The sequence below is a fragment of the Anolis sagrei genome, chromosome 5 (assembly GCF_037176765.1).
Source record: "Anolis sagrei isolate rAnoSag1 chromosome 5, rAnoSag1.mat, whole genome shotgun sequence".
Classification (NCBI taxonomy): domain Eukaryota; kingdom Metazoa; phylum Chordata; class Lepidosauria; order Squamata; family Dactyloidae; genus Anolis; species Anolis sagrei.
This window is the reverse complement of record NC_090025.1, coordinates 146733067-146759889: the sequence shown is the minus strand read 5'-3', so window position 1 is coordinate 146759889 and position 26823 is coordinate 146733067. Positions and strand designations below refer to the sequence as shown.

Below are 26823 nucleotides of genomic sequence, written 5' to 3'. Positions count from 1 at the left end.
CCTTGCTAGATATATAAATCCTCTCCCGGACGGCTAGAGCCTCCCGAGAGCGCAATTGCGGTGAGTTTGGAGAGGTCTCCCTGCTGCGACTTGGTGCGCAAAGCCAGGTAAGACCGCCTCCTCCTCCTCCTCCTCCTCCTCCTCCTCTCCCTCGTTTCTTGCTTTTCCTCTTCTGAATTTGTCCTAACTTTGCAGCCTTTGTAGGGAAAGTTTGGGACCATTTCTTGGACTCTTCCATACAGCCCTATATCCCAGAATATCAAGGCAGATAACCCCATTCAAGGCAGACGTTGTGGGAATCCACAACGTCTGCCTTGAATGGGGTTATCTGAGTCCACACTCAGATAATGTGGGATTTTCTTCCTTGATATTCTGGGATATAGGGCTGTGTGGAGGGGGGCCCAGTGGAGTTCTTTCTCACCGCTTTGGGACTTTGGCACAAGATTTCCTGCAGACCTCAGGGTCGCGTTTTGGAGGCATTCTGTGCAGAACCCCTCCCTGCACATGCTCAGAGGCAAGCTGTAGTTCAGTCTTTCTATGGCTGGGCTCTAATGCTGACCATTCCTCATCAAAGGGCCCTTTCACACAGAATGGGATATAGGGCTGTGTGGGAGGGCCTGACAAAATCAACTTCCTCTCCAACCCCACCAGTATTCAAATTTGGGCATATTGAGTATTTGTGTCTCACCTGCAGGCACTGAAGTTCAACCAAAACTGGCCAAGAGAGAGAAGAGAGAGAGAGAGAGACCATGCCTCTCCCAGAATATCAAGGCAGGGCATCCCCACATTATCAGAGTGTGGACTCGGATAACCCAGTTCAAAGCACATAATGTGGAATTTCTTGCCTTTATATTGTGGGATATAGGGCTGTGTGGAAGGGCCCAAAGGGAGAGGCATGGTCTCTCTCTTTTCTCTCTCCTGGCCAGTTTTGGTTGAACTTCGGTGCCTGCAGGTGAGACACAAATTGACAAGTCTCGGCCATTTGAACCCATGTTTCTGTGACAGGAGGTCCAACAAGGCTTCAGTAGCTTGGACTGTTGTAAGAAGTCTAAGTTTTTCTTTCATCTAGCCCAGGCATGAGCAAACTTGGACACTCCCTCCAGGTATTTTGGTGTCAACTCCCACCATTCCTAATAGCCTCAGGCCCATTTCTTCCCCCCTCCCCCCAGCTGCTAGGAATGGTGGGAGTTGAAGTCCAAAACACCTGGAAGAAGCACCCAAATTTGCCTATGCCTGATCTAGTCATATTTTTAAATCACTGCTCTTCATTCAAAAAGTGATTTTTAAATCACTGGTCCATTTTCAGAAACATAGAATACCATTTCTAAAACAATGCTTAGGTAGAACTTCTTCCCTGAACAGTCTTTTTTAGCTTTCCCAGGCTTCAGCACGCTGACTTGTGGGTTATGTTGCACTCCCTGCACCAGTGCTGCAGTGGCCAAGTCAATTAAGTAAGTACCATATGCAAGTCAACCTCAAGTTGAGGTCGGATTTGGACCAAATTTGAATACTGGTGGGGTTGGAGAGGAGGCTGATTTTGTCATTTAGGAGTTGTAGTTGTTATTTGAGAGCAATCAAAGAGCATTCTGAACTCCACCAAACAATGGAATTGAACCAAACTTGGCACACAGAACGCCCATGAGCAACAGAAAATACTGGAAAGGTTTGGTGAGCATTGACCTTGAGTTTTTGTGTTAGCTCACTTACATCCAGAGAGCAGGAGGAGGGCTTTTGGTGGGAGGATTTGCCATCTGTTTACAAAAAGGATGAACAAGGTGGAGAGATCTTCAGCCTTCTTTGCTAAAGGGGTTCCTAAGACCATCAGAAATATGCGTTTTCTGATGGTTGTTGGTGAACCCCCCCCCCCCCCCTTGCATCCCCAGGTTGAGACACACTGACTTAAGCTCTCACATTCTGAGAAAGTGGTCAGACCTTTTTTTATATGTAAGAGTTCACATCCAGTACTCCAGTGGATACATGCATTTTTGGGTTGTTGTTTTTTTAACTAAGTTTCCCGACATATACATGGGTATATAGACTTCTGAAGAAAGTGCACAGGCAAGATATGAGAATAAAAGGGCCCTCCCACTTTTTTTTTCCAAGCAAGGGTTGGGTGTTGAGAACAACACCTCTCCTGCATCCTTGGGATCTTAGCACTTATTTATTTATTTACAACATTTATATGCTGTCTTTCTCACCCCGAAGGGGACTCATAGCAGCTCACAAGGTGTATATTACATACAATATATTATATTATTAGCATATTACAATATCAGCATTAAACGTTGCTATATTGCACCATACCACTATATTGTAATATTATTAGTAATATTACACGTAATATAAATATATAATTATAGTATCATATTGTTATTATTATATTGCATTACATTATTATATTATATTATATTATATTATATTATATTATATTATAGGAATAGCACAGGAGACAAGGTGGAACTGTCCCCTGGCCCCCTCTCTCTTCACTCTGGCCCAGAGCAACAGTTGGTGCTGGGGAGAGGGGTCTCCAGCTGATGGCATATCCAGGAGACAAAATGGAACTTCCACCAGGCCTGGCAGTGGCAATCAGTAACAACATGAAAGCTTGATAATCTTCTCTCTAGTAGAAGTTGGAAGATTTCCTTTTCTAGTCCACAACTCCCAGAATCTTCCAGACAGCACAGGTTTGGGGGTAAATCCTCACTGTACCCTGATACTACTACTACTACTTCATCATCATCTTGGCTCCATCCTGTAGAATCTTAGGATTTCTAGTTTAATGTCATCCTTTGAACTCTGCAAGAGAGTTCTGATGCTGTGGTGCAATGGTTCTCAACCTGTGGGTCCCCAGGTGTTTGGGCCTACAACTCCCAGAAATCCCAGCAAGTTTACCAACTGTTAGGATTTCTGGGAGTTGAAGGCCAAAACATCTGGGAACCCACTTAGGAACCACTACTGTAGTACATAGGTGTTTACAAGAGCCTTCGTTCTGTGTCTTCAGGTTGACTTGTGATTTACAGTAAACCTACAACAGGGCCCCCTGTTGGCACAACAGGTTAAACCACTGAGCTGTTGAACTTACTGACTGAAAGGTTGGTGGAACTCACCTCACTCTGGGGAGTGAGGTGAGTTCCTGCTGTTAGCGCTAGCTTCTGCCAACCTAGCAGTTCAAAAACATGCAAATGTGAGTAGATCAAGAGGTACCGCTTCTACAGGAAGGTAACGGTGCTCCGGCAGTCATACCGGCCACATGACCTTGGAGGTGTCCACGGACAATGCCGGCTCTTTGCCTTTTGAAATGGAAATGAGCACCATCCCCCAGAGGTTTACTTTACTGTAGGTAAAGTAAACCTTTACTTTACCTACAGTAAGTACGATTTCTCCCCAGGAGATTTCCATTGCATTCCTTTTAGGCTGAAGAGTGTGAGTAGAACCCTTTTCCCCCAGTGCCTTAGTCCAAAACCTGAACCATTACACCCTGTGTGTGTCTTCAAGCTGACTCACAATTTATGTCATCTCCATGAACTTCATAGTTTTCTTAAGGAATGCTCAGAGGTGGTTTTGTAAATTCCTTCCTTTGAAATACAGTCTACCATGCTTGGTAGTCCTTGTACCTGCCAAGCTGCAAATCCCAGGATTTCTTAGGATGCAGTCATGGTATTTAAACTGGTATCAGACTGCTATAATTGCATTGTGTTGATGCTCCGGTTCAGCTATATGATGTAATTACACACTACAGCCACCTAATGGGGCTGCAGTGGCACAGTGGGTGAAACTGCTGAGCTGCAGAATTTGCTGACCAAAAGGTCAGTGGTTTGAATCTGCAGAGCAGGTGTTGTTAACCTCAGCTTCTGCCAACCTAGCAGTTCAAAAACATACAAATGTGAGTAGATCAATAGGTATTGCTCCAGCGAAAAGGTAACAGCACTTCATGCAGTCATGCCGGCCACATGACCTAGGAGGCGTCCATCCCAACTGGACTTAATGTCAAGGGGAAGCCTTTACCTTTACTACAGACACCTGTTTGGTGTAGATACAGAGTTGCTCTATTGCTAAGAGTAAGAGAGTCCTTGTACTCAATTGTGTGAAACAACGTGGGATTTGTCGGTTTGGGCCTTGAGTACTCATTCCTATAGAAGATGTTACTGCAGGATTGTATATGGAACTCCGAGTACTCTGTATTGTTTCTATATAGCTGCTCACTGATACTTGGAACCTTTCCATCTCCCTGTACTGTAAAATGCCTCTCTAAATAGACATGGATTAATTAGGAAAAGTACATCTACCTGGTGTAAACCCTTTAACAGCAAAGCTAAATGATGTAGGTAATGGGGCTTAGTCACATGCCTTAACTTCAAGTCCCAATCACCTGCTTGTTAAGTGCTTAAATATCTTGAGCTTACACTTTGTTTCTTCCAGGTATAAGGTGTAATAATCACAACTTTGTTTCCCAAATAGGAGTTGGCATTTAATGAGAGCGCAAATAGAATGGAATTGCTGCAAAATGAGTTTAAATAGAGTGTCCCTCTAAGTTTTTAATCCCTGTGTTAAGCATGCAGATCTGAAGGCAAAAATATGCCTTGGCCAGATAGTAGTATATCCTAGCTGATGCATTCATTGTATATGTTTGAGCCAGTCCTTTTGTGAGTTCCCCTTGTTTGCAAGGCTTTGCAAATATAGGGTTTTTTTTTCCCTTCCATACTTTTCACATTTATTTTGTTTAGATTTCTAAATTTTTGTAAAATGTTCTTGACTAAAGGACATAGAGTATGAGATCTTGTAACAGTCAAAGATAGAAACAATGTAGGGATTCCTTCCATTGCTCCTACCAAAAAATCCCCTCCCTTTTTTTAGAATGAGTTCTCACTCTATGCCTAGTGCAGGTTCTGTCATGAAGAATTGCTAAAGACAGATGGGAAATGGAAGGCTGTTGCTTCTCAAAGGTGGAGCCAAAGAATTATACAACTATGCTTTCTGATTCACTGAGCTTGTTCTACAGCTTGGTTACTACAGAATATTACCTTTTCTGGATGAGATCTGCGGCATGTTTTTCTGGAGTGTTTATTTTTTATTTATTGTGTCAGAGGTGAATGGATGTTTATACATATCTGCAGAATGTCCAGGGTGGGAGAAAGAACTTTTGCCTGCTTGTGGCAAATGTGAATGTTGCAATTGGTCACCTTGATTAGCATTAGTTTTGAAGCTTCAAGGGCATTAAATGCTAATCAAGGTGGCCAATTGCAACATTCACACTTGCCTCAAGCAGACAAAAGTTCTTTCTCCCATCCTGGACATTCCACGGATATATAAACTTCACTTGCCTAGTTTTCAACAGACCTCCTAAACTGAGGATATCTGCCAAAGATGTGGGTGAAAGGTCAGGAGAGAATGCTTCTGGAACATGGCCATACAACCCGGACAACTCACAGCAACCCAGTGATTCCGGCCATGAAAGCCTTCGGCAACACATCTAATGGAGAACTTGGTCCAAAACAGGACTACAAAGTGGGCTTTTAAAATAATTTTCCCTCCTTTCCCCAAGTTACCAGTGAAAGCTCCTTTTCTGGGTTTAGAAGGAAGGGTTTCTATTGGGACCATAGACTTGGGGGTGGGGGTTATGAGAAGGAAAGTATCTCATCCGTACTTCAGATGGCATCAGACTTCTTCAGTAATCAATTAGATTACACTTGGTAATTACATTTGCACATAATTTACATAAATGTGGAGGAAAGTTTTGCTCATCAGCTGAATCACCAGCTAATTTTGATTACTGTACCAAGTTCACTGTTACACTGAAACAGGTTTTGCTGGAATTATGTCTCTTGGTAGGATGAGCTTATTGTAAAGGAAAAATTAGACTCGGTAGCATAATTATGGGACTAAAAGCATTTACAAAGACCTAGGTAAAACATATCAACATGTATTGTTAAAATATTTAACATGTATTGTTAAAAGCAAGTTCTTTTGCAATCATGTTGCTGATCTCTAGCAAAGGAAATTTTCATGGGAAAGGTAAATAATTTGGAAATGTTTGGTAAAAGTAATATAAAGAATTTGGAAAAGTTACATTTTAGAATAGGAAGTCCCACTACTTGTCAGACAGCATGGCAGTTGGTTATATCACCCAAGGAATTCTGGATGCTATAATCCATCAAAATAACTTTCCCAAGTTCTTCATTTGTGATCCCAGACAAGAGGAAATCCATCCCTACCTTACATACCTGTTTTGAGAGGATTGATTAAAATTGACCATGCTGCTGCTTACTGATCATAGCCACCTTATCTACTAATCCTAAACAGTTCAACCATCAGTATATTGCTGGGTTAGCATACCTAGAGGATGGGGTTATGAGGATCTCACAACAACCATGGCAGAATCTATATATATAAATTTGTTAGGGGCATCCAATGAGGAAACAAAACTCAAAAACCCCCCAACGAAACTTAACCAAAATTCCCATGCCCATAACACAACCCACAAGGTACAAACATACCTACTCAAAATGAAAAACAACACAACAACACACTCACAAAACGGCAAAACAACAAAACTCAAAAATCCCCCAACGAAACTTAACCAAAATCCCCGTGCCCATAACACAACCCACAAGGTACAAACATATCTACTCAAAATGAAAAACAACACAACAACACACTCACAAAACGGCAAAACAACAAAACTCAAAAAAACCCCAACGAAACTTAACCAAAATCCCCGTGCCCATAACACAACCCACAAGGTACAAACATATCTACTCAAAATGAAAAACAACACAACAACACACTCACAAAACGGCAAAACAACAAAACTAAAAAAAAACCAACGAAACTTAACCAAAATCCCCGTGCCCATAACACAACCCACAAGGTACAAACATATCTACTCAAAATGAAAAACAACACAACAACACACTCACAAAACGGCAAAACAACAAAACTCAAAAAAACCCCAACAAAACTTAACCAAAATTCCCATGCCCATAACACAACCCACAAGGTACAAACATATCTACTCAAAATGAAAAACAACACAACAACACACTCACAAAACAGCAAAACAACTGAGCATGCGCATTGGCGCCCAGCCGCAAGTTCCTTGGCGCGCGCACACAGTCTTCCGGCCAACGTTCCCTCTGCGGAAACCATGCCCACTCCAAGCCCCGCCGCGCCGCTTCCCGCACACACACACACAACCCCACGCTCCATCACTCCCCCCGCCGCCGCATACACACACGCAACCCCACTCCCCCCGCCGCCACACACACACACGCAACCCCACGCTCCGTCACTCCCCCCACCGCCGCACACACACGCAACCCCACTCCCCCCGTCGCCGCACACACACACGCAACCCCACTCCCCCCGCCGCCGCACACACACACGCAACCCCACGCTCCATCACTCCCCCCGCTGCTGCACACACACACGCAACCCCATGCTCCATCACTCCCCTGCCCCAATCTTACCTCCTTTTACTTCACGCCACCTCCAAACCCCACCCCGCCCTGTCAAAATCCAGGAAAGACAGGAAGGAAGGAAAGAAGGAAGAAAGCGAAAGGGAGGTAAAGAAAAAGGGGGAAGGAAGCAAAGTTAGAGGAAGAAGAAAATGAAAGAAAAGGAAAGATGGAAGGAAAGGAAAGAGAGACAGCAGAAGAGAAAGAAAAAGGGGGAAGGAAGGAAAGAGATAGAGAAAGAAGAGGAGAAGGAAAGATGGGAAGGAAGAAAGGAAGGAAGGAAGGAAGGAGGGAGGGAGGGAGGGAAAGAAGGAGAGAAAGAGGGAAGATTGGCCACAGCAACACGTGGCGGGTAAAGGTTGTTATTTCTATTATTATTATTATGCTATTGTTCCTCTGAGACCCTTTTAGGGGGGATGGGAGAGGTGTCAGGTCCCGGAGGCAATGCATTGCATTATTGTTATTGTTATGATGGTGGTGAAATAAAAGGAAATAAAAAGTGAAAGAAAGAAGCAAACAGGGAGGGAAGAAAGGCAAAGGAAGAAAGGGGGAGGGAATGAAGGAAAGAGAGAAGGATGAAACCAAGTAGTGAAAGAAGGAAAGAAAGAAAGAGGTAGAGAAGGAAGAAAGGAGAGAAAGGGGGAGGAAAAGGGGGAAGGAATAGGTAGGGACCTCTCTTTCATAATAGTCCAGATATCTACCTCAACTTTGATAAGTTTTACTATAGGCCACAGCAACGCGTGGCAGGGCACAGCTAGTACATACTGAAAAGTCAGGAAATGGGTTTGCTACTGTGCGCCTTCACGTCATTGCTGACATGGGGATTTCTTGTTGGGAAGGCTTGTTTTTGCCATTCTCTAAGGCTGAGAGAGTGTGATTTAGTTTAGTTTACCTAGTGGATTTCCATGTCTGAGCAGAGATTCAAACCTTGGTCTCTGGTCATAGTCTTTCTCTTTGTCAAAAAAGAGAAAGGGGGATTCTGGGATGCTCTGCATCTTGTTTTCTGAATGAGTAAGTGATCGTGCTATTAGAAGTTTGGCTTTTACTATCTAACTGTTGAGCGTTCCTCTTTGTAGTTAATTGCTGAGTAGCTGAGGGCCAGTCCCAAAACTTGGGGACTACTTTTTCTGTTAAAAGCAAGCTCCGTCATCTCTCATAACAAGAAACAAGTTTTCCACTAAGCTTTTGCCTAACCAAAAGAAGAAAGCAATTATTATAACTTGGAGTTTAGCTGCTTAATAGTTAAATATGGGCTTGTAAGGCGCTGCTGAAAGGTCTCTTGACATTGCCCTGCTGGCAACATCAGAATAACTCCATTCAGACTGGAGCAAATTACCATTGACTACAATTCAACACATATATATAGGCACTGTTGTGCCAATAAGAAGGATGAAGTGAACAATGCTTAGAACTCCGTTATATGAACACAGATGATCAAAACATCTGATAAAGGTTTAGTTACTCCTGAGCTTCCCGTACATATTTATATAGACATATCTCTACAGGAAAGGGATCGCCAGTGAAGTACCGACTGCATCTTCAACTAAAAGTTGAAATGTTTCCTGTGGTAAACCAACATAGTTAGAACTAGAAGCTTGAAAATCAAACATAAATCTACCAATGAGATGTTGGTGTTACAGTTAATGTTTCCTCACTACCCAATATTAGAGTCTAGAAAAAAAATAGTATTTCCTCCCATGTACTCCCTAGTTTTAAAATTATTTTTGTCCCTATAAACTAACATAATCAATGATAGCCACTATTTTGTTTGCTAGGAGCATTGTTTCCAAAAAGTGATGCATAGAAGCACGGAGTCAAGACACCTGAGTGCCTTGATCAATTGTATAACCAGGCAAGTCAGGAAGCAAATGTTGATTTCAGGCCAGAAATATATAAAGTCTTGTTCAGATGTTCTGTGTGAGATGTGTGTTTACATGTATAAGATTGTACTTTAAATTGGGAGTGGGCCCTTTGCCAAGGCTGAGAGGCCAGTTCCTGTACCTGCTGGCCCTCCCCAGTAGTATCTCAGGGCCCTTTCAGAAGGCCCTATATCCCAGGATCTGATCCCAGGTTTACTGTTTTGTTATATAAGTCTGCACTGCCAGATAATCTGGGATAAATTGGAAACCTGGGATCAGATCCTGGGATATAGGGTCTGTCTGGAAGGGCCCTCGGGCACCCTTTTGGTTGATCAGAAATGGTCACTTTGAGAAGTATTGAGGTGGGACTTAGTTGTAGGGTTACTAGAGTGAAATTTGGAGAGGGTTCCTAGAACTTTAACAGTTGTGTAAAAGAGAACATTTCAGTAGATGTCACTTATCATGTAACCAGATAATAAGCAATGCCTGTTGAAATGCCCTTTTCAACACAACTGTTGAAGATACAACAGGTTTCTCCAGTTTTTACTCTGACAAACCTATTTTCATGCAATTCCAGTAGCTTGCAACACTATTTTAAATTGTAAAAAAAATGCCCCCAGAGGCTGGAAGCCTGTTGGTAATTTCCACTGGCAGACTTTCACTTTTCAACATCCTTTAGTGTTGCAGTGCCTGGGGGGCAATGCAAATCCTACTCCTGCCAGGAAATAAAAGCCGGGCTGCTGGATCAGCAACTAGCATGGCAGCTTTATACCTCTATAGGCATTATTAATGTCCTCCAGTGTGACTCTGTGGTCAACACATTCATAGTACAAGCCCTGTATTCATAGAACCAGTACCTGTGGTTTAATTTAGCCACATATGACACAATATGCCATATCTAGGCATTTCCTAGGTAGCTGGATGACCTAGGACAGTAGTGTCCAACCTTTGGTCCTCCAGGTGTTTTGGACTTCTGCTCCCAGAATTCCTGACCAATGGGCAAGCTAGCTAATACTTCTAGGAGTTGACCAAAAGGTACACCAACCTAGGAAATGCATAGATATGACATTTTGTGGTACTGATCCCATGAATACAGGGGTTGTTCTCCTTTTGGTATCTGGTTTTTTGAAGTGGGAAGAAAAAAATTATAGCTTCATCTATGACTTAGGATAGCTTCCAAGTAAGGAATAGCAACAAAAAAGTGACGGCGCGAGTGGCACCACCTGTGTGAAGAACTTTAAAGTGCAAAGGTTTAAACTGTATAACATCCCCAAACTTGCCTAGTTTGTAAATGTATAGTTGGATTGATTGGTTATTTATAGCTGTCAATCAATGTTGTTTGCACCAGTTATATTGCTTCCTCAGCTCAATTGCTTGGCTCCACCTCTTCCTGGAGGAGGGAAGAGCCTTTCCTTTTCCATTCTACCATCAAACTTTCTATCAGATAGACGTGAGAAAGAGACTTGGCTCTAAAGCCCTTAATTAAGTTACCTCTCATCACCAATTCTAAGGTTTTTACCTTTGGGACTCATGCTTCATGTCCAGATCACCCTGGACAATGTTGAGGAGACCCAAGCACCTTCAAATCGGTCCTTTGGCATCAAGAGGAAGACTCTGTGCCTTCAACATAGGCCATTGGACTGGGGGCTGTGTTTGTTCCGACCTTCACAGCCATTGAGAAAAGAGGGAACAGGAAAAGCTTCTTAGCTGTGAAATCTCCTTGGACCCAAGACAACCAGAGACTGTAATGGATATTTCCTTTACCCTCTTTGAAACTTCCAGCTTATTGCCTTAAAGCAAGGGTCCTCAAACTTTTTAAACAGATCACAGTCCAGGTCACAGTCCCTCAAACTGTTGGAGGGCAGGATTATAATTTGAAAAAAGCATGAATGAATTCCTACGCACACTGCACGTATCTTATTTGTAGCTCAAAAAACACTTAAAAACAACACAATAAATAAAGTGAAGAACAATTTTAACAAATATAAACCTATTAGTATTTCAATGGGAAGTGTGGGCCTGCTTTTGGCTAATGAGATAGGATTGTTGTTGTGTGCTTTCAAGTTGTTTCTATGTCTGAAATAACTTGAAAGCACACAACAACAACAACAACAACAACAATCCTATCTCATCAGCCAAAAGCAGGCCCACACTTCCCAATGAAATACTAATAGGTTGACCCTGAGCGAGGGCTGGGTAAATGACCTTGGAGGGTCATATCTGGCCCTTGGGCCTTAGTTTGAGGACCCCTGCCTTAAAGGGATAACTCTTTGTGAACAATAAAACCTATTTTGAGTTATCTACAGTGTTTTGGTCCTTGGGAGTTCCAGTTCTTTAAAGGAAGGCAAGAAGCAATCCCTTGGGGGAAAGATGTCACATCTATGTCTCTTTCACTAAGAGTTATAGCCCCCAGGCGCGACGGCACAAAATACTTTGTTTAAATGATGTTCCTCTTCTTTGGGAGATGTTTTTAAATCATATCATCTTATAAGACACATGGTTTGGAAACAGAACGAGTTGCCGACCCTTCTTGGATTCTGTTTGCCTTGCATGATGTCAGTACAGCCAGATCCTTGAATAAATGTAAAGAATCCTGACTTTGTAGATGCCGATGGTGCTAATAACGGCAGAACAAAAATAACACATACTATATTAAGTAGCCCTTCAGCCTCATCTTGAATTATAGAGTTGGAAAGGGTCTTAGGGGCTATCAGGTCCAACCCCCGATAAGTGAACACTGGATAATACTAAAGCATGCATAAGCAGTATTAAACTTCTGGGAATTGTAAAGGCATGTGCCGAGTAGCTAAAATTGGTGTTGTTACCCAAAACTTAGCTTCTAGATCAGGCATTTATCATACAGTGGACTTTATAACTGCTGTGTAAAGACTGCACAAATGTCCTTTTTTGGATTAATTTTTAATCTCATTTTTCCACATTCCAAGAATAGCTGCCTTTGAACAATGGTCGTTTTGCTCTTTAGCTACCCTTCCTTGAAAGGCTTACTCCATAACAGCTAAAACTAACCTCCCTTCCAAGTCCCAGCTGTCTAAAGCCAGCAGAACAGCCAGTGCTTTATTTAAAATTATTTCAACATACCCTTCAAGGAATTGACTGTGAAGAGGGAAGTATTATGCTGATTCCAGATTATTAGGAAATGGGCCAGATTCACATTGTACCCTAAAACATTTGCGCCTTCCTCTTTCTTGTATGAGAAGCTTTGTTTCTGAGGGTAGTAACTCCAATTTTCTGTTGTACAGCTGATTATTTTGAAGCCAACAGAATTCATAAAAATCATTGCCGCAGAGGCATGATCTCTAAACTGCCATGTTTCATGTTGGCTTGATTAGCTGTGGATTAGTCTTGTAAATGATGGAGTTCCCAACAGAACATTAAAGCCGAAGTAGGAAGAACTGTAATGTAAAAGAGATAGACGTCTGTGTTACGGCTTCTGAATTCAAATGAGAGTGCTACTTCATCCTTAGAAAGTTGTGAAAAACCACATACAGTAACTTGTTCCACTATATTATCCCGAACATTATCCCATCTCTTTTAAAGTCAAAATCTAAGCAAGGCCAGGAATGGTTCCTATAGGGATATGCATGTTTCAATTATTCATTCTTTCAAGGGGGTGAGCACATACATAATTTAGTCAACATAATTGGAAACAGTGAAATTTTCAATAACTTTTTTTTTCACAGCAGGGACAAAATCTCTCCTGACTCATGCTTTTCCTGCCCTCCAACATCACCTTGGAGTAGATGGAGAGCAGTGAACTATGTTCTGGTAGCTGGTAAAACTCAGGAGGACCATTAGGATGTCCTGGCAGATGCTTGAAGTATTGTGCATAGGCTGTCAGAATGCACCTGGCTAGTAGCATGGCCATGTGGTGGATGGCTTGGGGCAGTCAAGTGAGGATTATGGTTATGCTGGACATTACCAGTGATGGTCCTCAGTTGACTTTGTGTCCTTACCCTCCAAAGGTTGGCCAAAATACACATTTGTAGATCTGGAAACACATGAAAACAGGCAGTGACACCTATTTGTTGCACATCCAGTGGCCTTGGCAGGCTTAATTTAGTGATCAATGTCAGGCAAATGATGATCATTGCTGCTGGTTGTGTTTTGATAACTTCCAGCACACAATGATTTGAGTATCCTCAGAGTCCTGGAGAATGATATCACTGTGTTGTGGAACAGAGGTGGCAACAATCTTTGTCTCCCATCTTTCTTTGGACCACTGCATGGCCATGTGGGTGAGAAGGAGGAAGAGATAAGGGATCAAAAACAGTCCTGGAGTCTAATTGAAGACTGGGAGGTGGGAGAATGGAAAAGGGGTTTCAAGTGTCTTCTCCTCATTGAGGTTCTCCCAACACTCAACTTCCTTTGGTTTCCACACCCTGAGCAAATTGGATACTTTGTTGGTTATCAGGAATGGCTAGGTTGAAGTAGGAGAAAAATCTTGACTTAAACCCTGGAGAATCAAAGTTGACTGGTCTGTCTTGGCATAAGGCAGCTTTCTATGTTCCTGATGCCTTGAGATGAAGAATTTGAAAGTTAGTGCAGTTTACAAAAGTACAATGCTTGTATTTAGTATTTCTCAAACGTTTGAGGAAGAAAAACATTGACAACAAAAGTCTCCATGGTTAGGCACTGCAGAATAACTGAAATAAGAACATGTATGTTTTCTTCTTGAGAAAGACTTACTGCATGGCAAAAAGCGAACTACAGCCAGTAATGGACACATCTAAAACTTAACAAGATGTCAGCAGTCATGTTAGATATTAACATCAGTGGTGAAGCAAACTAAAATTTCAAATAGAAAAATGGATTATAGCAAATCATATGATCAGTCTCAGTGAGATGGAAATAACTTTAGTTCCAGTAATTGCAGCTATATGAAACATGCAAACAAGATTATACCATACTGTAGCTGAAAGGGAGCAGGAAAAGGCTGTTCTTGTTGATGACAGTGAGATTAGGAAAATTTTGTACCCAAGAGGTTTGACCTATTGCCCTACTATTTAAGTAAACACTTGGAAATGGTCTTCAGCGGATTTTAAAATTTTCTTTTATAGAGTTTTTTTCCATTGATGTTTTTTGTTCTCACAGTTAATATATGTGAGACTATTATAAGCTGCTTTGCATGTTCACTTTAATAACATGAGTTTTAATTAATCAGTGAATATCTACAAAGTAAAGTATTAGTAAAGGCATTGTCATACATTATGTTTGAAGAAAAAAACATTGTGCTTTTTCAAGATCAGCAACTCAGAAGTTTAACCCGCTGCACCACCGAAGGCTCCTTTTAGATTTAGTATGCTAGTAAAAATAATGTTTTTCTATAGTTTTAATGCAATAATGTGATGCGCCCTTGTCTAAAAGTAACACATTATTAATGGTATTGTAATGTGTTACTTTTTTTCAAACTGCCTGTCCAAAACATTGGAAACAATAAGCAACTTGGTATTGCACTTGGCTTTCTTTTTTCAGAGGAAAATGGACTGCACATGTTTACTTCTTACACTTAATTGAAAATTGTGATGGGAGCAAAGACTTATTGTTCTGACCAACAGAAAGGGCAAAGATAGGAGTTATCCACCTGCTCTTGAATTGTGATGGCATTCTAGCAGTATCTCTCCATATTAGTGCAATATTCCAGCAAATTCCCCCAAGCCTGTTTCTATCGGTTTGATACAACCATTTTTGAGTGGATTAGCTTGCTTTTCTCATTCAAATATCTATGGATGTACTTTTAAAATGTTGGTTCTCTTAAACATAACTTAAAAGTTTCAATATTCTATGAAATGTGTTAAGACTTGCTTCATCCTGCTCGTACTCTAGGCTATGATGGAGGAGAAGGAAAATGACCATCAGGCTAGATAATTTAGCTAAATGCTTCTGTAATTTGTTTTCTTCCCCAAAGTCTTCTTCAGAATGGTATGTAAGAGTGCATTTCCCTGTTGTAACTGCTGACATACTCTTTTACAGGCTCACAATGCCAAATTGGGGAGGTGGAAACAAGTGTGGAGCTTGTGGCAGAACAGTGTACCATGCAGAAGAGGTTCAGTGTGATGGCAGAAGCTTTCACAGATGCTGCTTTCTTTGTAGTAAGTACTTACTGAGCTCTTATCAGTCAAAAAAAAACTTAGCAAAAGTGGTAGGAACACAATTTGATGGTTTAGCTCTACAGGGTATAATTTTACGTCTAAGGTTATGAATGAATATTCACAGAGTTCAGAATACCAGGTGGTCCCCATCACCCTATATCAGGGGTCCTCAAGCTTTTTAAACAGAGGGCCAGGTCACATTCCCTCAAACTGTTGGAGGGCCAGATTATAATTTGAAAAAAGCATGAATTCCTATGCACACTGCACATATCTTATTTGTACTGCAAAAACACTTAAAATAATACAATAATTAAAATGAAGAACAATTTTAACAAATATAATTTATTAGTATTTCAGTGGGAAGTGTGGGCCTGCTTTTGGCTGATAAGAAAGGATTGTTGTTGTTGTTGTTGTTGTGTGCTTTCAAGTCATTTCAGAGCGAGGGCCGGGTAAATGACCTTGGAGGACCGTATCTGGCCCTCGGGCCTTAACTTGAGGACCCCTGCCCAAGTTCCACATCCATTGATTTACCTGTGAGATATCTGAATAATAAATAGTGCTGGTTCTTACCTTTAAATCCCTAAACTGCTCGGGTCCCAGGCTATTTGACAAACTGGATCTCCCACTATAGACCAACTTGGACACTGCGGTCATCAGAGGAGGCCCTCCTTTCAGTCCCACTCCCATCCCAAGCGCGGCTGGTGGGAATGAGAGAAAGGGCCTTCTCCATGGCTGCCCCCCTCCTCTGGAACTCCCTTCCTAAGGAGTTAAAGATAGCCCCCTCCCTCCCTGCTTTCAAAAAGCAGCTCACTGGCTTATGAGGAAGAGGAGTAGTTGGTAATACTACCATTATACGTCTGACTATTAGCTACCATCCATATCTGTGCCCTGCTCACCTCACCAGCTCAATAGATATCTTGAGCAATGATCAATCTATTTTCCCCAAGGAACTGGGAAATCGATGTTTCTGTTTGATATTTTGTCTTATGTCTATTGTAACAGGCTGTGTTTTTTAATTTAATTTTAGTTGTTAAGTCATAATTCATGTTTATATGTTGGGCTGTTTAAATTTTGTTAGTATGGATGTATTGTTGTTGTATTCGGGCATTGAATGTTTGCTCTTTATGTTTGGAATCTGCCCTAAAAATCCCTTCAGGGAGATAGAGCAGAATATTTATTTATTTATTTATTTACAGCTTTTATATTCCGCCCTTCTCACCCCGCAGGAGACTCAGGGCGGATTACAGTGTACACATATATGGCAAACATTCAATGCCAATTTTGACATACAACATATACAGACATAGACAGAGACTATTTTAACTTTTTCTGGCTGCCAGGGGAGCTGTCGCTTTCATTGTCCATCTGCGACACTGGTGAAGTACTTCCACATTCCCTGCATGCTTTTTGCTGGAGTGCTTGCTGGAGTCTTTTTTTTTATGGCCTCATAAATTAGTTAATTTAGCCTCCCCACACTTTAAGGTGGCACCTAATTTTCCTACTTGACAGATGCAACTGTCTTTCGGGTTGCAAAGGTCGACAACAGGCTACACAATTGGTTGGAAACCCACTCCAACCCGGGCTGGCTTCGAACTCATGACCTTTTGGTCAGAGTGATCTTAATGCAGCTGACACTCAGCCAGCTACGCCACAATCCCTTTGTATTATTATTATTATTATTATTATTATTATTATTATTATTCTGTTAAGTACATTTGACTCTGTAGGGAATGTGTTTTCAGATAGCAAGAACTCTTTTGTGCTTCCTACAATTCATCTTCGTAACAGTTAAACCCCAAAATCTACAGGGAGGCAGATACCTTCAGATACAACTGCACAATAATGCACAAGCTGTCAAATTTTCTGGAACTCTTTATGAGTCTGAACCAGCTCCATCCCAATAATGACAAAATTTTGTCCATGTGGTCAATTCTGACTGAAAACCTGGATTCCAGTTGATTACCTGATTTTTAAGAATCGAACATTACAAAATACGAAGAACAGCCCATCAGAATGGCAGTTTTTAGTTCTAAAAGCTGTTTGTTTTTGTGAAAAAGTATTCACTAGTTGGATCTCTTCCCAAATAAGTCAATTAAATGATTTGGTTGTTTTTCTGTTTCAAGAGTATAGGAGCCAAAACTTTGTTAGGCTTTGGCATAGAAGCCCATGGATTGTCTTAAACGAGCAGAACCCATGTGATTATGCTTTAGCCTAAACAGCTTATTGAAGCGTTGGATTTTTGTACTAAAAAGCTTGTTCATTAGAAGAGGCTAAACAAAGGAGCATATGAAAATAATTGCTTGGTAATGCAACTGCAATTAAAAAAAACAGCACTATCATGAGATAAAAATGCAGATGGTAGCACATATGTAAAGAAGTGTTGGGGATGTCGTCAGCTAGAATCTTTAGTAGCTGTAAATTAGGAAAGGTAGGGAAGTTGTTAACAACTGTCTAATATGCCAGTAAGTAAGTCTGGGAGTGGAACGTGATTAGTCTGAGAAGAGCAATCTCAAACTTGTTATATCTTTTCAAGCTTCTTTCCTGCTGAGGTACACTTCTGTGAATTATGAAGGAATAGATTTCTAAAGATAAATGGAATACTTGGTGGTAAATGGGGATATGTAATTACAACTGTCCTCTGAAAATGTGGCATGAAAATGCAGTGCCTCGTCCTCATGGCTCCTAGTAGATCTGAGGTCTAAAATCTTTATTTTCAGAAACCAAATGATGCTTTGAAGAAGCCTGGAATGTATTACTAAATTGCTTTTATCCAAGAATGAAAAGTTAGATCTTGTTTCATATGGCGGATTTACTTTTGACAAGCAATGGTAGTGGTCACACTAGATGTAAAGACGGCCCCCTGTTTTTACATTTTTGCAAATAGAAGCAAAAAGAGTTGTGTTTCACTAGTGCTTATTACATGCTTTGATGTCAATTTGGACTTGCAGAGACTCCCTATTTTGGTTTTCTTAGCAATATTTACTCCGGAGAGGTTTGCTATCATCTTCCTCCTCAGCTCAGAGAGCGTGCCTTGTCCAAGGTCACCCAATGAGTTTCCATGGCTTGGCAGGGATTTGAACCCTGTTCTCCTGGAGCCTCAATCCCGCACTTAAAATAGGTGTCCCGCGCTAACTTTACATGCAGTATTAACTGTAGGAGCCCCTGGTGGCGCAGTGGGTTAAACCCTTGTGCTGGTAGGATTGCTGACCAAAAGGTCGGAGGTTGTAATCTGTGGAGCGGGGTGAGCTCCCATCTGTCAGCTCCAGCTTTCCATGCAAGGACATGAGAGAAGCCTCCCATAGGATGGTAAAAACATCCGGGCATCCCCTGGGTAATGTCCTTGCAGTCGGCCAATTCTCTCACACAAGAAGCGACTTGCAGTTTCTCAAATAGCACCTGACATGAAGGGGAAAAAAAGTATTAACTGATCCCAATTACCACACTTCTCAATTATGCTATTTGCCAATACTTTCAGAGTAAAAACTAAAAACAAATAGATAAAAAGTTATGCTTAATTTTTTTTCTAAAACTGAATTGGGATTTGCATCTGTTTAGATTTATACACAATTATTTTTGGGGAAAACAATCTTGACAGTCAAAACAATGCTGATCTTGAATGTTTGCCTTTATTGCGAATTTAAGCATGTTGCCCTGAAACAGGTAGTATTTTAGATTTGTATGGATAGTAATCCATTGAGACTTGGCTGTGAGAGTTGCCTGTGAAAACAACCATCTTTCTTTGTAATGGGGATACACTGGCCTCCTTTCCCAGGCAACGAAACAAACAATTGGAAATGGAAAAAGCAGATATAGGTGAGACAAGAGATTGCCAAGAGTTTTCCAGGTGTAGCTTAAAGTTGGCTTAATGCTCAACCACTAGATTTTAACTGGAGACCCAGACATTTTAATCCACTGTGACATCTATTTATGGATACTTTCATCAAGTAAAAGTGGGCTTGGGAACTGTTGCATAACTAAATATGTTGGCACTAATAGAGATGGTAATTCTTCTGTGTGATTTTAAAAAGCAGGAGGAAAAATTGCTGACCTCAGCGCTTGGATTCATTGCAGGCTCACTAATTAAACAGGATCAGGCTTCTGTTCTGTAAATGTCAGTCAGGAAGGGGAAGGGGAAGGAGAGAAAAGTCCTTTCATAGACCAGAATATAATTCAGCGGAACAAAAAAACAAAATCCAAATCCTCTTTAATCTTATAATTGTTCTGTATAGTTTACTGGGAACTGCCATAGGCAAGGAAAGAGAAGTGAGAACATCTGGCACGTGATCTTTCTTTCTGTTACAGAATAGTAAACTATAACAGACCCACTTTTAAAAGCAAATGTTCTCTCTCCAGTGGTCTGCCGGAAGAACTTAGACAGCACAACAGTAGCCATCCACGATGAAGAGGTGTACTGCAAGTCGTGCTACGGAAAGAAGTATGGTCCCAAAGGATATGGCTATGGCCAGGGTGCAGGCACTCTCAACATGGACAGAGGGGAAAGGCTGGGCATCAAGCATGACAAGTAAGGACAGAATTGGTTTGTTTCTAGCTAGCTAGAACTTGAATGACAGCACTCCAGCAGGAAATAGCCATCTCTTCAGCTTTTGAGAACTGCCATCTTCATACTCTCATAACCCATATTAGGTACCAAATGCCAATCACGTTAGCTTTTGTAAGCAAAAGAGAATAATAGCCCTAACAGTTTTGGCTGAATTTATTTGTCCGGATGTATCTCCTTCTATGAGCCAGTTAGTGTTAAGATCTGCTGGGGAGGCCCTCCTCTTGATCCCACACCCTTTGCAAGTGTGACTAGTAGGGACGAGAGACCGGGCCTTCTCAGTGGTGGCCCCTCGACTATGGAACTCCCTTCAAAGAGACATCAGACTGGCCCCCCTCCCTCCTGGTCTTCAGGAAATGTTAATGACCTGGCTTTGGACTCAGGCATTTGAGGAGTAGTGCAATATGGAATCTGATTTGAATGTAGCAGCACAAATAACGATTATGGAACTAGGCACTATGATTTTAATCTGTTTTATTGTATTTATATGTTTTAACTGTTTTATTGCTTGATTTGTTGTATTTGTTTATCTGTATGTGTTATGTGGCATTTAATTTTGCCATAATTGTAAGCTGCTCTGAAACCCCTTGGGGATGAGAAGAGTGGGGTGAGCTTCTGTCTGTCAGCTCCAGCTTCTCATGTGGGGACATAAGAGAAGCCTCTCACAGGATGGCAAAACATTCAGGAGTCCCTAGGCAACGTCCTTGCAGATGGCCAATTCTCTCACATCAGAAGCGACTTGCAATTGCTCAAGTTGCTCCTGACATACAAAAAAGTTAATTTGAGGCTGTTCAGAAAATAAACATCATTAAGAGAAAGTCAGCCATCTTGTGTTCTGCCTGTAGTAGTGATTATAGCTTTAGGAACATTGCCAAAGCCACTGCTTGTGTGTAGTTTCCTGTTGGATGAAGCTTGCTTGACTTGGGAAATTAGTGTTTAAAAAGATGTTGAGTAGGAGCTTACATCTTAATCATGCTGAAGTTGACGTGAACTTCATAAATACCAGTTTAATGCTGGATCGGGCAACAGACTAGTCAGTTGGGATGCAAAACCAGACTGTGGCTTGGCAATATTGAATGTGTGCTTGTGTGCACTTCTGTTCTTCATTTCCTTAGCTTTAGTTACTTCATCTTCCACCCTAACCAGCATAGGTTGGCTCAGGAAAGAACAATGGTGGCTTAGTATCACTACAGATGAAAATAAATATCACAAGAATATAATTAAGTAGAAGTATTACAAGTATTACAAGGTCCAGCACCTTATGTGAACAGATCAAACTTGTGTTTGCTGACCAGTTACTTGTGTTGAGATAGGCCTCACAGCTGTGGTCGTGTATCACTTGAGTTTCTCACCCCCACAGCTGTAAATAATGTGAAATGTGGAGTCAGGATCCTATTGGTGCCTTCTCTTAGGCAATCCCTCATTGTCCAAGTATGATGGTCTTCCAAATGTAGTGTCTTAGCAGTGGATACATAGGTGACTGTGGAGCCCTATTCTTGATCCACATGTTTTTCCATAGTGAGGACACTGGTTCCCAGGTGGAAGGCGGTTCCAGTCAAGGTTGGCTTGATGCACCTTCCTCTTGGTACGTTTCTCCCTTTTGCCATCCATTCTTGCCTCTTCAAATTCCACAACACTGTTGATCACAGCTGACCTCCAGCTAGAGTGCTCAAGGGCCAGGTCTTCCCAGTTCTCGGTGTTTATGCCACAATTTTTAAGGTTATCCTTAAGCCCATCTTTAAATCCCTTTTCCTGTCCACCAGTATTCTGTCCTTGAGTTGGGAGTATAGTTACATTACCATAGCTAGTGAAAGGAAGAGAAAAAAAATTGGAAGAGCAGTTGGCCCTAAAGGCACTTGAGAAATAGGCTACCTAGGTATGGATTCTCCCTGCCTTCCCTTGCCACCCCTGCAGTTATGGAAATAGCTGAACTGCTTATAAACATGATTCCATCCAAAATATTACCTCTGAAGCATTATATTTATTTTTAAAGTGCTGTGCCCCTGGTGGCGCAGTGGGTTAAACTACTTAGCTGCTGAACTTGTTGACCGAAAAGGTTGCAGGTTCAACTCTGGGGAGCAGCATGAGCTCCCACTGTCATCCCCAGCATCTGCCAACCTAGCAGTTTTTTAAAAATGCAAATGTGACTAGATCAATAGGTATAGTTCCAATGGGAAGGTAATGGATCTCCATGTAGTCATGCCGGCCACATGACTTTGAGGTGTCTACAGACAGTGCTGGCTCTTTGGCTTAGAAATGGAGACAAGCATCAACCCCCAGAGTCGGACAGGACTGGACTTAATGTCAGAGAAAAACCTTTACCTAAAAGTGCTGTACTGGGGTAGCTCATCATAGTCTCTTTGACACAGGGGAATTTAGAGTTACTCAGCTGGTGAGAATCCTTGCCTCCAAGAGTCTCCTTCTTCACATGGTAGGCATAGAAGAGAAAATTGGTACAGATGCTCATCTTCAAAGATTGCAGGAATGTTGCCTCTATCTTGACCACATCAACTACAAAGGAGTATTTATGCATTTATGACTTTTAGCACCATAAACTCTCAAGCTGCGCTGAAGTTTAAAAATCCCACTGAATCATTTGTTTAAATGATTTTATTTTAATAGGGCATATTTGAACTTTTAGCTTAAACGAAGGGGTTTATTTGAAGATTGCTTCCAAATACTCTGAGATCTCTAGTGTCAGATAATGGAGTATGAAATCGTAAAAACAGCATTATGTATATTCAGTGGAGCAGCAAATGAGAGGTATGGCTGTGGATTAGCATGGATCTGAGCCAGTGGTCTCAGCTAAGAGCCGTCATGTTCTGCTCTGCAAAATACTCAGGCTGAGCATAAAGGCTCTAGTGGTCTTGTGCCATCTCTTGCCTATTGGTGCCACCTGTTACATCTTATTACATGCTCTGAGTTTCATTTAGTTGATAGGCAGGGGTGGCATCACTCTCTCACAGTTGCAACAAATGATGTTGTTTTCATTGTACAGGCTCAAGCAGCTGTTGGCCAAAGCTGAATAGATTCAGGATGTAAGACGTAAGGTCTGTTGGGAGCAGGAAGAAGATATTGATGAATTTGAACGAGTTGTGCCTCAGCTTAGTTGGCTGTTACGCTAAAGCTGAGTTATGAAACCTGGATTTCTTTAAATCCACATACAAAGTGACAGTCCTGTTCTTCAGGAGCTGATTTCTCTGTTGAATGGCAAGACTACAAATAGAAGCCCAAATCCAGTTGCTGGTTTCAATTAGAACAGACGCATCAAATTAATAGAGCATGATATATGTTGGCCTACTGTGTTCCCATTGGTTAGTGGGTTACTCATATTGGGAATAACAATTGGAATCAGGTCAGACTTTTTAAAACTAGCAAGCAGCTCCAAATAGAACTAGATGCTGCATTGAAAATACTTGTTGGGAGTGGGATTTTTGTAAGCTGAAAGAATGAAAATAAGATATTAATATGAGGGCATCTGTTTGTTTTAGCACACCATCCCATCGACCTACAACAAGTCCAAATACTTCAAAATTTGCCCAAAAATTTGGAGGAGCAGAGAAGTGTTCCAGATGTGGTGATTCTGTATATGCAGCTGAGAAAGTAATAGGAGCAGGAAAGGTAAGAGTCTGTTTTGCTGCAAATGTCTTGCCACATAATACTAAGCTGACAAGATCGCAATATTGTTGGAGTAGGATTGTCTGTGGTCTTAACCAGCTTATTAGCAAAAAATAGTGATTCAATCCAGTTTCTGATATAAATATTTGTATTTGAGATTTTTTTTAAAAATTAATGAGCAGTCTAATATGAAAATAACTTTATAAATACTGGTTTGCAATTTATACTACTGGTTGAGTACCAGTAGCCTGTGGTTAAACCCTTGTGCCAGCTGTACTGCTGACCTGAAGGTCAGTGGTTAGAATCCATGAAACAGGATGAGCTCTTGCCTGTGAGCCCCAGCTCCCATGCGGGGACATAAGAGAAGCCTTCTGCAGGATGGTAACACATCCAGCCATCACCTGGGCAACATCTCTGCAGATGGCTGATTCTCTCACACCAGAAGCGACTTGCAGTTTCTCAAGTTGCTTCTGACATGATTTTTTTAAAAGCCTTTTTCTGGAAATCAAAAATGCTTTTAATTCCAAAATTGTCCATATATTTTGGATGGTTTAATAATACATCAAAATATAGTTTGCTACTATCTATTTTTAGATACCACAGAGGGTCTTGGAATATATCCGCATAGATATGGAGGTTGTACTAGATAAAGTATACTTGAAATATGAATTTTGTGTTTAGACTTGGGCCCCATCTCCAAGATATCTCAATATATGTATGTATGTGTGTGTGTGTGTGTGTGTATACATACACATGTATATACTTAAACCCATCCCAAAATCCAAAAAAGGCCTGGTTCCAAGATACTCAACCTGTCCAGCATATTGAAATAACAACATGATTTTTGGATTATACAATAAGAACATCTGAAATCAGATCCTTTCTTTTCAGCCTTGGCACAAAAACTGTTTTCGATGTGCCAAATGTGGCAAAAGCCTTGAATCAACAACTCTGACAGAGAAGGATGGTGAAATTTATTGCAAAGGTAAGACCATAGAAAATTAGATAGCAAGTTTTCATCTTATTAGAATATAGTCATCACTGGTGGGGAGACAATTATACTAGTTGAGAACATTTTATTGCATTTTATTTGCCCTCCAATGTTCCCAATTTCCCTCTGTAAACATGAGCAACGTTTAAACAAATTTGGAGGTCATCCTTGGCCTTTTTGGAAACAGGAAGTGATTGCTTCTTCTTATTATAAGAAGACTTCTCTTCTCTTGGGCCTTAAATGGTCCAGATGGATTTTAAAATAGCGTGAAAATGCCCACCACACACCTACTAGAGCAGTGGTTCTCAACCTGTGGGTCTCAATATGTTTTGGCCTTCAACACCCAGAAATCCTCATTGTGTTGTTGTTTATTTGTTCAGTCACTTCCAACTCTTTGTGACTTTGTGGACCAGCCCACACCAGAGCTCCCTGTTGGCTGTGGCCACCTCAGCTCCTTTAAGGTCAAGTTAGTCACTTCAAGGATACCATCCATCCATCTTGCCCTTGGTCGGCTCCTCTTGCCTTTTCCTTCCATTTTCCCCATCGTTATCTTCTCCAAGGTATCCTGTCTTCTCATTATGTGACCAAAGTACTTCATCTTTGCCTCTAATATCCTTCCCTCCAGTGAGCAGCCGGGCATTATTTCCTGAAGTATGGACTGGTTTGATCTTCTTGCGGTCCAAGGCACTCTCAGAATTTTCCTCCAACACCACAGTTCAAAAGTGTCTATCTTCGATCGCTCAACCTTCCTTGTGGTCAGGCTCTCACATCCATAGGTTATTGCTGGTAAATTGGCTGGAATTTCTGGGAGTTGTAGGCCAAAACACCTGGGGACCCACAGGTTGAGACCCACTGTGCTAGAGGTTGTTTGAAAGTACCTTTCTTTTTTGTTGAGTTGTGATAGTCCTGCAAGGTCTTCTGGGATGCTTATCCAAATCCCCTAGCCTTCTACAGTTGCCCATTCCTGGTGTGAAGCCATGCTTTAACCCTAGATGAAAATCTCACATTTCTGACAATGATTTTAGTTTGCTTGCTTTGCTATTTCAATATACATGTGCACAATGGAATTGAACTAACAGTTAACTCTTTATCCTTGCAGGTTGTTATGCAAAAAACTTTGGCCCCAAAGGATTTGGATATGGGCAAGGAGCTGGAGCTCTTGTTCATGCTCAATGATTCTTCATTCCCATTCCACCAAGATGGTTCTTAGTTAGTCAATACAAGTTAAATGCTTCTAATTAGTATGAAACGGATACTAGTTTCCTATGCTATTGCTTTGTTTTAAAATCCTGCCTATTTCCCAGCTCTACACTACACTTTTACATACAGAGGAACTGGGTTATTGGAAAATTAATGTGTTGAACATTCTAGAGAAAAATAATTTCTACGGTCTGAAGAACTACAACACTATTGCTTCCCTCAAGACTCTGAAGTATGGTATGAATAGTATTTATCTAGTGGGAGAGTTTGTTAATCCGGTATTGGATTATTGGGTATTATCAATGTGGGTTTACAGCGAAAGTGTCCCTAATATGTTTCTAGCAACCGGTGTACATCTTCATCAAGCGGTGGTATTCTACAGGGATTTAACTTCAGTTGAAGGAGAAACGTGATTGCTTGGCATTAGCAACTGCCAACCCTTCACATGTGTGCATAACGTAAAAGATCTTTGCCTTAAGCAGGTATATCTTTAAACACACTTCTGAATGATATTATGTGAAATAGTCCTTAAAAATTATTAAGAATGTAAATACTAATCCCATTTAGCTCTAGTTAACTGCTAGCAGTGAGAAGCTATGTCTAGATAAGATTTAGAGGCAAGCCATATGTTGGGAAATATGATACAACTTCATTGCATAGGAACACAGCCAAATGGCTGGTGTGTGTGAATGATTCTCTGTGGGAAAAAGTCATGAGCATTTTAGGGAAGCCTTTGTAAACTGTCTTTGCCAAGGACCATTAAAAGAAAAGGCCAGGACCTGTTGCAAGCCCAGTATTCAGATTTCTTAAATCTCTGCATTAAAGACTAAAACACAAAGATACTGGAGGTAAATGTTCAGATAAAAAATTAACTCTTTTTATTTTGCTTATGAATAGTATCCGGTCACATGCCCAAGTAGTGTTGGAAATTCAAGATTTTTGGCAAGGGTATTTGTCCAGAATGATTATTGTATACGAAGTGACCTACTTACCACATCAATGTTTATATATGAAATAAATAGATACCAAACTA

General features: G+C 41.1%; 1 protein-coding gene across 1 annotated transcript; it reads left to right on the top strand.

Annotated features, from left to right (window-relative positions):
* On the top strand, nt 1–26823 carry CSRP2 (cysteine and glycine rich protein 2). The gene is made up of 6 exons (XM_060777423.2): nt 1–107; nt 15305–15423; nt 19777–19945; nt 23473–23602; nt 24491–24584; nt 25690–26823. The coding sequence occupies exons 2-6, from the start codon at nt 15312–15314 to the stop codon at nt 25764–25766; spliced, it is 582 nt and encodes a 193-aa protein (XP_060633406.1). The 5' UTR covers nt 1–107; nt 15305–15311; the 3' UTR covers nt 25767–26823.